Here is a 16,155-nt window from a genome sequence, read left to right on the forward strand (position 1 = left end):
GAACTTGGGTCTTCCCAAGACCGTACCATGCTACTTCTATTGAGTAACACATTTATGTGGTATTTTGGATGGGATCTGCCCTAGCCTTAGGGGGCTAGCGTTGAGTTATTTAAACACATTATTAAGCTAAGTTACAGAAAGGGAGTCCAATGTAGTGGGAAGGTCACTGAACTGAATCAGAAGGCCTGAGTTCATATCTTGAGGCTCTGCCAGTTGCTGGCAGTGTGATCTTGGGCAAATCATTTAACTTAAGCCTTAGTTTCCTTATCAATAACAGACAATAAATGCCCTATGTCAATGGGAAGTTATATATTGCAAGGAACTAAATAAACATAAGCTTTTAGGATAGCAAAGCACAGGAATGTGAAGTCATGTTCTTCTTCCTTCTGTGGCTTGAGGATGTGAAAAAGGCTGAAATCAAGGTAGCTCCAGGACCTGGAAAAGCATATGGGGCAATAAATGGAGGGGTGAAGGAGGAAGTCAGGTGTCACAATGGCCCATATTCCTAACTTCTCCTTCTCAATAAATACAGCAGGCCAGATTTCATGACTTTTATTCTCCCACCCACTCCTCCCTTACAAAGGAGGTCTCTACCTCCCTCCAATACACACAGGCCTAAAAACTCCCCTGCCACAGGGTAGAAGGTGACCCTACAGAAAGGGCCCTACAAAAAGATGAAGTCCAGGGGGAGAAGGAAGATCAACATACCATAGCCCCCACCATGGGGGGGAAGGAAGGCACCCCTGTACTGCTGTCCCAGCCCCTATATACACAGTGAAGGAAGTAAAAAGGTATCCCTCCAAGATACAGCACCAACCTCAGCATGGAGGCAAAGAGGAAGTGGGGATGACCCCTCCTCCACCAACCCCAAGTAGGAGAAGGTGATGTTCTAAAGGAGGGCACATACCACCCGCCCTACTGCAGTTCAGATGCAGCCTCAGCACCAAGAGTGTGTATGTGTGTGGGGCAGGCAGGGGGAGAAGGGAGTGACTTCTCCGTACCAGTCTCCTTCTCTCCCTGAGTCCCAACACCCCAACACAGGGATCTCCACCCCATGCCCCAGCCAAGGTGAGGAGAAGAGATGAAACTGTTATGATGCATCCGAGGCCCTTGTTTATTTCTTCTTCCGTTCCTGGGAGCACCGAGGGCAGAACCTAGGGAGGAGGTGGCAAAGAGGAGCAGATAGGTTAAAGAAATTTGGGGAGAAACTTTTCCTCAAATTTAATCCAAAGCTCAGACTCAGGCTGCCCTTAGCCATACACTCACCATTTCCCTCGAGGCTTGGTTGTTAATCCGACACAAGCAAAGTGGAACCATTCAATGGAACACTGAAAGAAGGTGGGAAGAGGAAGGAAAATTATAGGGAGGGAGTCAGAATTCCCTTCACTTACTCTACACCTCTCTCCTATCTTCCTCCTCCCCTACAAAGGATCCTCAAGAAAACTAGGTAGGGCAAGGCTGATTCTGACTACATTTCATGCATTAAACTGCTTCAGAGTTCAGTTCATCTTTGTCTTTCTACTCATCTAACCAGTACCCTTCTCACCCTTTTAGAAAGTAACATCCTCCAAAAAGGAAATGGCAGATAAAGAGAATGTTTTCCTAACAAGGTCTGTTTCAGTGTTTGTGGGAAAGAAGTCTCAGCCTTCTTCTCACCCCTCCCTCCATCACCCCTCCTTAGCATCCCATCCCACAGGCAAACCAGCTCTCACATCAGGGTTATCACAGCCAATCATCTCCCCGTAGGAAACCTGGTGGCAAAGACAGTAGGTAGGTTCATTGGGATCCACTGGCATATCCAGCACGTCTGAAGGGTGAACACTGCCAAAAGTCACTGAGGGTATACCATACTCAGGGCTTCTAAAAAACAGAGGTAATGGCATATGTTATGACCTTCAGATATAATGGGAGGATTTAGGATGGGGATGGAGTTAGGGAGAAGTTATCCTCATTTCTAGCCACAAGTATTGGGCCACTATGTAAGGGAAAAAAAAAAAGGTAGAAGACATGGAGGAACAGAGGTAAGGATTTTGTTAAGACTCTAACTCACGTGCGCACAAATTTCAGCTTCTTCTGGGCAGCCTTGGGAGCCTCCTCATCTGAATTCTTACCCTTGGAACGAGCACGGGCAGCTTTCTTCTCCTTCTGAACCCTGCCTTCTAGGAAAGAGGGGAAAAGCCAGGGGGCAAGGAGACCAAAAGATGGGTTAAGCCATATTTGGCTTTTCTGTTCCTTCTGACCCAACTATCCTCCTTCTTATTCTTTTAGAATCATAGAATTTAGAGATGGAAGAAAAAATCATTTACCTCAACCCAATCCCCTTAGCCCAGTTTTTCTAATAAGGAAACTGAGGCCCAAGGTCATATAGGTAGTGACTGGCAGATAGTATCTGATCTTAGGTCTTCTAACTCCAAATTCATTATAATATGCTGCCTCTATTAAGCTTCTACTACCCAGAGCCCTGTCCCATCCTCCTCACTTTTTTTTCCTTTGCTGGAAGAGCTGTCATAGTCACTTGACTCAATCTGTTTCTCTTTCAGATCAGCCTCAAAGCGGGCTAGATCCGTGTCCAGTCTTCGAATGTGTTTATCCACCTGGGAGAAGGTTGAGGGGAAGAAGAGAAGGCAGGGAGATAAGAGAATGGGAAGGATGAAACTTTCATAAGGAAAATTATAGACCCAAGGGGCAGCTAGGTGGCGCAGTGGATAGAGCACCTGCCCTGAAGTCAGGAGCACCTGAATTCAAATCCAGCCTCAGACCAAACACTTGACACTTACTAGCTGTGTGACCCTGGGCAAGTCACTTAACCCCAATTGCCTTAAAAAAAATTATAGACCCAAAACAGATTCCACAAAGTCCCCAAATCTATGAAAACTCCCAACACAGTTGAGAAGTCTTAAGACCCACGGGAGTGAGCAGAAAGGTAGAGAGGAACATGTGGATCTTGGCCATACCATCTCGTAGGTCTGCATGGCGAGCTGCACCTTGTCATCCCCAAATTCCTTGCACTTGCCGTAAGCTTCCTGGATCTGCTTAAGTAATGCCAGCTTTTCCTCTGAGTTGAGGCTGCGGGCGCTACTCATATACTCAGTGGCCAGCTTGTCAATCTCTGCTTTCAGGTCTACAATAAAGACAGAGGCCTGGTCACAATGCCCCCCACCCCCCAAATAGTTGATTGAACATATTCCCCCTAGGCCCTCATCAAATTAAAATGCACAGAATATTTAAGGAGGGGTTGAAATGCTACATGGACTAGATGTGTGGCTCTACTGGTATTGGGAACTCCCACATGAGAAAACTCCCTCTACCAATGCAGGTTAGCATGTAGAGCATTGGGAAGTTGTGACCTTCCCAGAGTTACATATTCAAGATGTGTGAGCATGTAACACCCCATCTGACTGATAACCAAAGGTGATGCCATCAGCATTTCTACCCACCATGTATAGAGGAAGCTGAAATTAAATATGATGGTATCTCCGTTTCTACTGCCTTCATATCCTAAGTATACTTCTAAGTTTTTGGTAGCTATAGATGCTGTTCACAAGGCCTGTCACTGTTTGCATGCCTCAACAGCTACTTTGTGTCTTTTCTCAAAAAACTACCTACCCTGGGTCAAGCTGTTATTGATCCATCCACTATTATTCCTCAGTGATGTCTATGCCTTATTGAATGTCTATCTTCTGCTCAACCTGCTTCCCACCCTACTTCAGCTAACCTTTCAGTGACCTGGTTAGGCTTTCTATTGTCCCCTATCACCTAGGCCAACTAGAATGTGTTAAAGCAAACTGGCTTGGAGACTGGTGGTATTCCAATTTATTACTGATGATCCTGGTTTGTCACTTGTTGCTTGGCAGAGCTCATTGAAACTGTTGATGAAACTGCTTGAGATTGGTTGTGTTGACTATAACAGGTCCAGGTCTTGTACAAATCTGGGCAGAACCACTGCTCTGTAGATCTTCAGTGTGGTATGGTGATTCATTCTATGTTTGCACTACATTTCATCTGCCAGTTTCCCAAAAAACATATTATAAGGCATGCAAACAATGACATGTTCTCTGACATCTCTTCTTGTTGTGTGCACTTCAAAAGTTGGGACTGGATTACAGAGAAAACAAGTCAATCCTCAGCATTCGGCTGCTCCTGGATGACCATTTCCAGGACTTTTGATTTTGTGATGAATTTACTAAGAAGACCTTCCCAATGGGACTCAGTCATTAGTTTGCAGATCACTTGTTGTTATATTTCTTTGAGCAGGACTATACAAAAGAGAAAAGACTGTACCTATTACACAATCCTCTAGTGATGAGGGGGAAATGGACCTGATAAGGCACTATCAACTCTGATGAGACCAACCTGACCATCGGGGAGTAGCCTCAGGCTCCAAGGGAATTTCTCAGGGCAGCCAAACTTGCTCAAGAGTTGCCAGAGTGCAGGTCCACAGATGATATTTAATACTTCTGTAAGGTCGAAGAATACAGTGTAGAAGTCTTGTTGTTAATCTCTGTGTATTTTTTTCAGTATTTGCCATGAAGCAAAGATTACGTCTGCCAACATGAGTTGCAGTCAAAGCCATACTGTGAATTCTGTGGCAGTATGACTGATAATGAAGTGTAGCAGAAGTATTCTGGAAAGGGCTATACCCCCAAAGAGATGAAACTACAGTTGAAACCATAAGATTTTCTGACTTTCTTCTTGAGGATGGTAATGAGGATAGTGTCTTTGAACTCTTTAGCTCTTTCCTCAATACTTCATTTGTTGAGGAAAAATTTGTGCTGATACCTAGGCTACCATTACCCTCCCTTCATAAATTTCAGCAGGTAAGGTGAACAGAGAAGCAACAATACCCTGTATCAGACTGTACAAGCAAACACCAAACTGAAGAATAAATAATCATTCACTCCAGACACAGATAAATGTACACCTTGGTCTGTACGCACCCTCTGTTCTCTGGTCTAGGTCCCGCATGAGCTGGAAGTTTCTCTGGAGCTCAAAGGGGAGGTTTTCAATACCTGAGGGGAAGAAGAGGTTGTGAATTGCTGGAGGTCACAGGGTTCCACTGTGCCCCCACAATCTACAAAACCTCCAATAGGACCTTGAACTGTGTCAATAATAGTAGTGGTCCAAACCTGGCAGCAAAGGATTAATTACAAAAAATCCTATCAATCAAACCTGACTAGCACCAGGTCCTTTTTGGTGGGAACAGGGTCTCAGATCCAGGAGGAAAGGAGTTCTGTGGTAGTTACTGTCCTCCCTTCAGTCACTTAAAGGGGAGGGTGGACAGGCTGGAGGGAGGAGCCACTGGAGGGTCTATTCCTCTAAGAAAAAGGAGGTCAGTGAATTTCTTGGTTACAGACCTGCTGACAGGCGGGACACCTGGCCAGGCCAGATCAAGACGGTGCACCCAACCTGGGATTAAGTGTCCCCCGGCAGTCAGAGTCTATGACAATCCCCCTGCCCCCTGCCCCCTGCCCAAGCGACACTCCTCAACTTCTCTCTAACCCAAAACGATCAAGCCCACCTTAGCGGCCCCTCCCGGGGCTGACATCCATCAGCTGTCCCGCACCCCCCCCCCCCCCCCCCCCTTCCCCTCCCCGCCTCCCCTTTCTTTTCAGTCGTCTCTCTTCCCCCGCGGGCCCACCGATGTGCGCATGTCCCATCTCGGCTTGGCCCTGCACCCGCGCTAAGGCTGCCGACCCAACACCCGCAACCTCTTACTGTCCAGATAATGCTCCAAGTACATTCCCGCCGCCATCTTGAAGCAAAACAAAGCAACTTCCAGTCTGTTCCCGGAAGTGATTGAAGACCCTCCAGGGCTCGAGCACATCCCAGAGAGAAGGCCCCTTCCGCCCTTAAAAGTGTGTGTGCGGGGAGAATTCCGCCCTTAGTGAGTTTCCAGGGCGGACGCTTCCGCCCATTATCTTCACCTTCCTCTCGGAGGAGAGAGCTCGCTGTTGCTCTTAGGGAGGTGCTGTAAGCTTCGGTTCCGCCCTCACCTGGTTGTGCTCCTTGGTTTTGAACTGAAGGAAGAGGAATAACGTCACCCGCGCTCGCCATTTTGAATTAAGTTCCCTTGTTCCCCGCCCTTTTCCGAAAGGAATATACTTTTAGAAAGCCAAAAATATGCACTTTCCTTGTAGTTGCTTTAAAAGAAAATTCGCACCCAATTTCTCATTTGTGTGTGTGTGTGTGTGTGTGTGTGTGTGTGTGTGTGTGTGTAGGGTAGTTGCATCCTTTTTATTTCTTGCTGTCATCTATGTGCTGGGTGGAATAGGGGAGCAAGCAGAGGAAGAGGGGGGGGGCGGGGCAGCCCTAACCCTGGAATGATGGAGATGGGGATTAACCACATGTCTTACCTGCGCCAGTGCCCGGGCCTCAAAGGCGGCCAGTAGTATGGTGGATAGAGTGCCAGACTTGGGAGTCAGGAAGACGAGTTCAAATCCTGTCTCAATGTGTCACTAAACCTCTCAGCCTCAGCTTCCCCTTCAGTAAAATGAAGATAGTAACAGCAACTACCTCACAGGATTGTTGGAGGGATCAAATGAAACAATATATGCAAAGCACTTTGCGAACCTAAAAGCGTTAAACAAATGTGCTATAATTACAATGGCATCACTCATAGCTAGGGATCCTCCTGTCTGTCCAGCTTCAATCCCTGAAGTATGTAAGACATACTCAAAGAGCAAATTTCTCCTCTAAAAGCCTGGTACTTTATGTTTCTCACTTCTAAGCCTAATGTGCCAGGCTTATTTGCTCTGCTGGTTCAAGTGCAATTCTATAAGAAAGTCCACCTAAGCAGGCTAACTAGCAGTACCTGGACGCACACTATACACCCATCACCCAATCCGCCTTTTGCCCACAATTAAGAGCAAGAAAAGGTATGAGTGGATAACTCCTGGTCCATTACCAACTGCTAGGGCAAGAAAGAATTCAAATAATTTACTGATGGCAGGTCAGTCAATGTCACCCTTGATGGTATATTTAATTAGCACATTTTCCTCAACAAAAATCAGTAATAATCCCATTTCCCAATTTAAATAAAAATTATCACTGACATCCCAGACCAGGACAGCACAGAAATCTAAGGACTAAACACCCTTTGGGCAGATGAAGGGATAGTACTCCAAACTCCTAGCAATCATAAGGCTACATAACCTAAGACCCAAGTAAGGAATTTATTTCTACTGCTGGTGCTAAGGCATTATTTTGACCTAGCCAATCAGTATATAGAGCTTACATCAAACTATCTCACATACACTCTCTTGTGTTCCAAAGAAGGGGCAAGCTAAGAAAAATTCCAAGGACTGAGAAGATGCTTGTGCACCTAGTTCCAAACTAAAGGGGGCACTGTTTGATTAATTATCTACACATTATACTAAGTAGTGGGCCCTGTAAGCTTTTTTTTTTCCCCATAGGGAAAGACAGTAGCACAAAACTGTTATTACCAGCTACCAAAGGGTATTTTGTACTTAATAGTGTTCTATAAATATTCAGTAGTCACCATGCCAGAGCCTTTATACTGTATCCAGTAAACAGGTATGCTTTTCACCATCTTATACCCAGACAACCACCACTTCTCATTCCTCTACCCTCACTCTAGTTCAGTGCTCCACTGCCTCTTGCCTAAATCCTATTGAAATAACGTCCAGGACAGTCTTCCCACCTCATTTTGTCTTCTTTCTATCCCCTCCATTGAAAATCCTGCCTCATATTGTTGCTTATTTATCCTCCCAATACATAGATCTAATTTCACTTTTCCAATTTGAAAAAAAAAATGCCTTCATAAACTGGAAAAAGTTCTGGATTTGGAGTCAGAGGACTGGAGATCAATTCCACCTCTACACACTACCTGTATGACCTTGAATAAGTTACATAATTTCTTGGGGCCTTAGGTGCCTCATCTCTTAAACAAGAAGGTTGGGTTAGATGACTTCTAAGATCCCTTTCAACTTGGAATCTATAATCCCACTACAGAATAAACTCAGTCTGGCATTCAAGGTCCTCCACAATCTAACAAAAATCACACATTGCCAACACCTTTAAGGTTTACAGAGTACTTTTCTCATGACCCTGTGAAATAGGAAATGTATAATCTTCCAATTTTACAGAGGAGAAAACTAATGCTCAGAGATGTGAATTCACTTGTTGAAGGTCACACAGCTAACATCAAAGCTAAGACTTGAACCTATTTCACTCCTCTATTCAACAAACTTTAGTGCCAAATCCAATATAAGTTCTTCTGTCTGGCTTTAAAAGCCCTTCACATACTAGCTTCAATCTACTTTTCCAACTTTATATATTCCTTTCCCATGCATTATGGTCCAGATAAACTGGCTCTTTTGCTGTTCCTTGCACAAGATATTCCATCTGCCATTTTTGTACATTTGCATTAGCTTTCTAGAATGCCTAGAATGTGCTTCCTCCTCAGCTCTGCCCCATAGAATCCCTTGTCTCTTTCAAAACTCTGCGCAAGTGCCACCCTGCTACATGAAATCCTTTTCTGATCCCTCCAACCATTAGTACTCTTTCTCCCATAAAATTACATTGTTGATTTTATATTTATTGTATATACTTATTTATATAAATTGTTGTCTCTCCTGATACAATGTAAACTCCTTGAGGACAGAGACTTTTATTTTTGCTTTTGTATCTCTGGTGCCTAGCACATACATGGCACAGGGGTTCTTAATCTGGGGTGCACAGAGTCCCAAAGAGGTCCGTGGATGCATTTCCGGAAGCACATAAACTTATCTGGGCAAAAAACCAAAAAGATGTTGATTTCAATATAATTAGTTTCTTTTGTAATCCTATATATTTTATGATATTCACTTTAAAAAATATTCTGAGAAGGGGTGCATGACACAGGAAAAGATTAAGAACCCCTAATTGATTCTTGAGTAATCATTTGACTACAAATTGCACAATCTTTCCATTGAATCACATTGTTTTACCAATCACTATACTTTACCTTACTCTTCCCACTCACCCTAATATTCTCTATGCCCCAACCAAACTAGACCTTTTCCATGTCTTAGTCCATGTTTCTTCTACTTAAAATGTTCTTGCATATTCAGATAAAAGCACTGGAAATAACAAAACAAAAAAGCTTAACAGGGAGTTGATACCCATGATAAAAAAGAAAAAAGTAAGATCCCAACTAGTTTTACTCTTTTTTGTTTGGTTGGTTTTTGAGGGAATCTGAGTTAAGTGACTTGCCCAGGGGCAGCCCCACAGCTAGTAAGTCTGAAGCTGAATTTGAGCTCAGGTCACCCTGACTCCAGGGCTGGTGCTCTATCCACTGTGCCACCTAGCTGCCCCCAGCTAGTTTTACTCTTGATGAATTAAAGTCACCTGACCTAGGTGAACTGTATCCTTAGGTAACTATATTCTCAGGTACTAAAAGAACTTACACATGTGATTGCTGAGCCATCATTAATAATATTTGAAAGATTATGGAAAATAGAAGTACAGTAGGTACAGAGAAGGGCAAATGTCCTGATTTTCAAAAAAGAGTTTTCACTAACTATAGGGTAGTGATCTTTACTTAAATTCCTGGGAAAATTCTAGGAAGAATCATTAAAGAAATGGTCACTGAACATCAAAAAAGGGAAGTTATTGAAAAATGCCAGCATGGTTTCAGCAAGACCAGGTCATGCTAGAATGAACTTTTTAAAACTTTTTAACAGTTACTAAATTGGTATATCAAAAGAATGTTGTAGATATAGTTTACTTAGATTTTTAGCAAAGCACATGATAAAGTCTGTCATGTCCTTCTTGTCGACAAGATGGAGATATAGACTAGACTAAGATATAATGAGATGGTTTGGAACTGGTTGAATAGTCACCCTAAAAAGAATAGAAATTAATGGTTCATTGTCAAATTGGCAGGTATCCAATGAGTATCACAGGGATCTATGCTTGGCCCTGTGCTACTTAACAATTTTGTCATTAATTTAAATGAAGGCTTATATGGCATGCTCATCAAATCTGCAAATGACCTAGAGCAGGGGGTGAAGAACCTGCGGCCTCGAGGCCACATGTGGCCCTTTAGATCCTCAAGTGCAGCCCTTTGATTGAATCCAAATTTCACAGAACACATCTAGATTCAGGTTCCCCACCCCTGACCTAGAACTTGGTGGTGTTTGCACAAAGGATGATAGCACCAGGATCCCAAAAGATCTTGATGGGTCTAGAGCACTGAACTGAATCTAAGATGAAATTCAACAAGAAAAAATATAAACTCATATCTGAGTTCAAAAGGTTAACTTCACAAATGCCAACAAAGGGGAGGCATATTTAGACAATGATTTGTCTGAAAAAGATACTAGAGGTTTTAAGGGACTGTTAGCTCACTATGTCAGCTGTGTGATTTGGCAGAGAAAAAAAAAGGATGGTGATGGGTTCTTCTTTCCTTGGAGGTCTTCTAACAGAGGTTGGATGACCATTTTTCAGGTATGTTAGAATAGCTCAGCCCTAGATCCAGATTACCTGCTGATCTCTTTGACCCAGGGTCAATGAGCTCCATGTCAGTCCCAGATCCTACTTACCTCCCATCATCTGTCTTCATATCAGGAATTTTCTCCAGAGTTCTGGAAACCATTCCCAGACTAGACTTACCTTAAACTGTTAGGACCTTCCTCCTGTTCAGATTTCCCAGGGGCCATGCCATTGCCTATCTCTCCTGCTATGAAGTGGGCCCTCCGGACTTTACAGGACACTGCATCACCACCTGACGTGAGGTTGGACCTTGATGGAGGGCCTTGAACAAGTCTAATCACCTGCCCTCCTCAACAGATCTCTCCCCAGCCACTAATATTCTACCTGGACTCATTCCTCAATCATTAGCATACTCCTGTCCTCTCATATACTCTGTCCCAATGATTTTGATAGTTGGTTGCCATTGTACAAACCCTGTTTCTTATCTCCCACTCTCTTTTACCTTATTCCAGTCTCCCTTTCATCTTAATCTGACTGTCCTCTCCACCTGCACGTTTCATTCCAGATCTATCTGTTCCTTCCACTGTGCTCTCTGGAATGCCTGATCCATAATTAACAAATTGATTTTTTCATCTTAAATCTTTTCTTTTCTTTCCTTACTGTTTCCATCTTCTAGCATGGTCTATGACAATGCCCGGAACTTGGATTTCCAGAATGTGGTTACTGTTGATGAATTGAGACAAGTATTTCCTGTCCTTGATATGGTCGATCTTGAATAACCACCAAAGACTATGATATTGAGTACAGGAGTGGGCTAGAATCTGTCATTCTCTACAACCCAATATCCCAACATTCTCTCCCTTCCCCTCCCTTCCAATAGTGTCTTCCATTCATCATTGGAGGCCATCTCCAGTTGTCTTGATTTTTATCTTGCCACTGGACCTAGATGGCTCTGGAGGAGAAAGTGAGGTTGGTGACTTTGCACAGCCCTTGCTCACTTGAATCCAATTCACTTGCAAGTCATGGCATAATCTTCCTGATGTCATGGTCCTCTTAGAGAAGGAAGGACAAACAACAACAATCTTCTAGCTCTCACTGACACCTGGATCCTTGCTGATAGGTAACAATTTTCCTGGTCACCTTTCCATTATTGGCTATACTTTCACTCATACACACTGACTCATTGGCAGTGGTTGAGTCAGCATACTTCTTACTCCTTATTGCCATTTCTAGACTCCTCTACCAACACCACACAGTAACCTTTTGTTCTTTGAGGTACATTCAATTTAGATTGAATCTCCTTGAGGGTAAAGACTGGTTTTTGCCTCCATCTCAGTGATAGCTAACATTTATATAGCACTTGCTATGTGCCAGGTGCTTTGCAATCATCTCATTTGACCCTCACAACAACCCTGGGAGGTAGGGACTATTATCATCTCCATTTTACAAATGAGGAAACAGGCAAACAGAAGTGACACACAGTGTCTCAGGCTAGATTTGAACTCAGGTCATCTTGACTCCAGACCCAGCACTCTATTCACTTCATCATCTAGTTGCCTAGCTACACATAGATTGATTATAGCCTTGATCTTGTCACAATCTACAAGTGTCCCATTTCCATATTAATGAATGCCAAAATTCCTTTATCTAATCATAATTTATCATCTTTTGCTTTGCCTTACAACCCCCTTACAAGTCTGTTTTTCTTCACTGTGTTCTCTAATTCTTCCTCTCCTCAGATCTTTCTCAAGCTATCATTTATGAACTGGTTAACCTTTTTTCTTTCCCTCTCTTAACTCCTTGGTGAATCAGTTCAGCTGTCCTCTACATCCAAACTTATATTTTCTTCGTTAAGCTCTCACTGTAGTAAGGCAATCTATTTATACCACCCCCCCAATTGATTCATCATCCCAATCACCACTGTAGCTATTCCAAATCTTGTAGTCCCTCCTCAAACCTTCCATGGCAGCCCTTCCTTCACCCTCTCAACTGGAGTCATGTTTCACCAAAAACAAAATGAGGCCATTTGCTGAGAGCTCCCTCTTTTCCCTTCATCTCATCACTCAGATGTCTTCCCCCCTCTATCTTTTCCCTCACCTCTGTCTCAGATGATATGATTTTTCTCCTTGTCAAGGCAAATTCTTCTACATATATCCTTAATCTCTTCCATATCATTTTCTCCAGAAGATAGCTCCCTTATCATCCCTACTCCCTCACTAATCTATGAGGTGATGCAGTGGAGCACTGAGCCTGGAGTCAGGAGGACTTAGTTTAAATTTGATCTCAGCCACTTACTAGTTGTGTGACCCTGGGCAAGTCATCTAACCTGTCTCAGTTTCCTCAACTGTGAAACTGGGATAACATCACCTACCTTGCATGGTTGTTGTGGGGATCAAATGAGGTATTTGTAAAAGCACTTAACACAGTGCCTGGCACACAGAGGTGCTTAATAATTGCTTGTTCCCTTTGCCTGCCCTCATTTCTTATCTACTGGCTGTTTTCCTGCTCCCTACAAACATGTCCATGCCTCTTCCATCCTTAAAAAACAAAACAAAAAAAAAAATCCTGTCATGTGACCCTATCAACCTTATTAGCTATCATACCATATCTCTTCATTCATTCATGGCTAAATTCTCCAAGCTCTCTACTCAAAGCTTCCACTTCCTCTCCTCCCACTCAGTTCTAACTCCTCTGCAACCTAGCTTCTGACCAAATCATTCAACCTAGTCTCTCCAAATTTACCAATAACCTTTTAATTGCCATATCTCAATCTTGATCCTCGTTGACATCTCTGTAGTCTTGACTCAGTCATCCTCTTTGGAATACTATCTCCTCTCTAGATTTTTGTGGCATTGTTCTCTGCTTGTTCTCCTCTGACGGGTCCTTTTAAAATCTCTTTTACTGAATCTTCATCTTCATGCAAAGCACTTTGCAAACTTTTAAGTACCAAATATACATACATACACATATATACAAGGGATGTCCACCAACCATGGTGGACCCCAGAGCTGTGTCCTGGGTTGTCTTCTCTTCTTGTTCTCCTCCACTTTTTTTCTTTTTTGGGCTAGGCAATGGGATTAAGTGACTTGCTCAGGGTCACACAACTAGTAAGTGTTATGTGTCTGAGGCCGGATTTGAACTCAGGTCCTCCTGAGTCTAGGGCCAGTGATCTTTCCACTGTGCCACCTAGCTACCCCTTCTCTTCTTCTCACACTACCTGTTTGGTGATCTCATCAGTTCCCATGGGTTCAAGTATCATCTCTATGCAGATGATACACAGATCTATTTATCTGGTCCTTACTTCTCTCGAGTCCTGGTCTTATATTACCAACTGTCACTCGGACATCTCAAATTCAGCAATGTCCAAAACAGAATTTATTATATTCTACCCCCATGCCCAATTCTACGCCCCCTTCTAATTTCCCTACTACCATTAAGAAGTTCCTCTCAGTCACCCAGGTACATTCACTCTGGTATATTCCTTGACTCTACCCCATACATTTAATCTGCAGCCAAAGCTTGTCATCCCCTTCTTTCTAATTATGGAGCTGCCACCCCTATCTCTCACATAGATTATTGCAATAGCCTAACAGGACTCCCTATCTAAACTATCTCACCACCCCAATCCATGCTCCATTCAGCTGCCAAAGTGATTGGGAATTTTCTGAAGTGCAGGTCTTATGTTAACCTTACCCAATAAATTCCAATAGCTTCTTATTACCTCCAAGCCCTTGTTCAGCTTTTAAAGATCCTCACAATATAACCACTTCCTACCTCTCCAATATTCACTCCCTTCCATGGACTCTTCCAGCCAGTAACATTGGTCTTACTGTTCCTGGAACACACACTGACTCTATACCTTCTATCTCCTATGCCTGGAATGCTCTCATCATCTTTGCCCTTTTCTTTTTTTTTTTTTTTTAAGGCAATTGGGGTTAAGAGACTTGCCCAGGGTCACACAGCTAGTTAAGTGTCAAGTGTTTGATCTGAGTTTGGATTTGAACTCAGGTCCTCCAGACTTCAGGGCTCTATCCACTGTGCCACCTAGCTGCCCCCTGCCCTTTTCTTTCAACACTCCCCTTTTCCTACTGTTAGTGGCTTCCCCCAGTGATTACTTTAATTTACACTGTATCTATCCTGGATGTGCAATTTTTAAAAATGTTCTTTCCTCTTAGGATGTGACCTTCTTGAGGGCAAGGACCAGATTTTTGCCTTAATAAATGCTTGTTGACTCTTTTAGGTACGAGCTGGACTAAATAGACACTGAGGTACTTTCCAGCTCTCAGATTCTATGATTTTGTATCACTGTGGATAACTTAACTGGACTTCGGCATCAGAAGACATGGATCTAAATTCTATTAACATACCAAGTCACAATCTCTAAACTGGTTTCGTCTTTTAAATGGAGTACTTGTAGTACCTACTTCACAGGGTTATGAGACTGAAATGAGATAAAAGTAGACAAAGCACTTTGCAAACTTAAGTACCATACACTAGTCATTAACATCTTTGTTGAAGTCCTACCCATGCTTCAAATTCTCTCAAATGCCACCTTTTCCTCTATTAACTATTCTGATCCAATCTGAAACTTACGGATAGAAACCGGTGATTTCAATGGCATAGGTATCTCTCTTGTAAGGAAAAGCCCTCTATTAGTGATGATCATTTTCTTTGCAAATTAAAGTCCTAAGAATTCGCCCAGAGCCTTAGGAAATTAAGTGATTTGTCTAGTGTCACACAGCTAGCATGTCACAGGCACAACTTGACTTTAGGCCTTCTTGACTCAAAAGCCAGCTCTTTATCCACTGCACCATGTTGTCTCTAATCTTCCTACCAGAAATTTACTTTTTCAGAATTCTCATAGAACTTGGTACCTCATACCTTTCTCAATTTTGTTTTATAGTTACTTGTACATATTTTTCCTCCTCTATTAGTCTGCAAACTTCAGGCTAGGGAGTTTTCTTAGATTATCATCACCCAGAACAGTGCTTTGCACTAAGAACTTAAATATTGAATCTAATTCACTTTTAACTTGTTCTTCTTAAAGACACCCTCTGAGCACACATATATGCCTAAATGCCAGGTATGTATGGACAAGTGCTGTGCTTCTGGATGGTTGGACAAGAGCCTGTGTGTGCTTCTGGCGACCACATTTCACTTCATCTCTTAACCAAGGAATAGGGAGACCTTTCCGCATACATAATAAAACCTTGTTCTCATTAACTGTTAATTTTTTCAGACCCCCACAGTACTACTCATGCACAGGAAAAATGGTCCTCCTCATCCTCACATACCACCAGTCTACACAGCGGAAGGATCAAAAATAGGACCTTGCATCTCTGAAATATCACCCATTGAGCTACACATGTATTCATACTTCCTAAAGTACATCCCTTCAAACTACTCCAGATTTTCCCCCATACTTGTTCACACCAGCACCTCCACTGCCTCTGATCCTTTTACATGAATTTATTTCTATACAATATTCTAAAAACACCCCTTGTTTTGTACATGTTTTTCTCCCCCCTCCCCCATGTTTAAATTGCTTTATAACAACTGGTTTCCTGATTTGTTGCATCTTCTCTTCTCTGAAATTTGCCATGATTTTTTAAAAAGACAAAATGAAATGAAAATACCATGGTCAGAGATGAAAAAGGGGAAAGAAAAAAATAGAAAAAAAAATACATGAGATAAAATAATGAAAAAAATTGAAAATGAAAA

At 42.7% G+C, this 16,155-nt stretch overlaps 1 protein-coding gene across 6 annotated transcripts; it reads right to left on the reverse strand.

The window, feature by feature from the left end:
- Positions 1-294: 294 nt before the first annotated feature.
- Positions 295-6,017, reverse strand: ING4 (inhibitor of growth family member 4). 6 transcript variants are annotated; one of them, XM_027843355.1, is made up of 9 exons: positions 5,716-6,017; positions 4,938-5,009; positions 4,354-4,457; positions 2,955-3,140; positions 2,480-2,594; positions 2,051-2,159; positions 1,713-1,860; positions 1,267-1,328; positions 295-1,154 (listed from the first exon to the last, which is right to left on the reverse strand). In XM_027843355.1, exons 1-9 carry the CDS (start codon positions 5,822-5,824, stop codon positions 1,115-1,117), a joined length of 945 nt encoding a protein of 314 aa, XP_027699156.1. In that variant the 5' UTR covers positions 5,825-6,017; the 3' UTR covers positions 295-1,114. The 6 variants fall into 6 exon arrangements, with proteins under 6 accessions (XP_027699156.1, XP_027699154.1, XP_027699150.1 ...); XM_027843353.1 differs by lacking the exon at positions 4,354-4,457 and adding an exon at positions 5,170-5,315 and having other exon boundaries at positions 2,955-3,121; positions 5,716-6,006; XM_027843349.1 differs by lacking the exon at positions 4,354-4,457 and having other exon boundaries at positions 2,955-3,121; positions 5,716-6,008.
- Positions 6,018-16,155: the final 10,138 nt, after the last annotated feature.

This window comes from Vombatus ursinus, unplaced genomic scaffold (assembly GCF_900497805.2).
Source record: "Vombatus ursinus unplaced genomic scaffold, bare-nosed wombat genome assembly UNPS02014906.1, whole genome shotgun sequence".
Lineage (NCBI taxonomy): Eukaryota > Metazoa > Chordata > Mammalia > Diprotodontia > Vombatidae > Vombatus > Vombatus ursinus.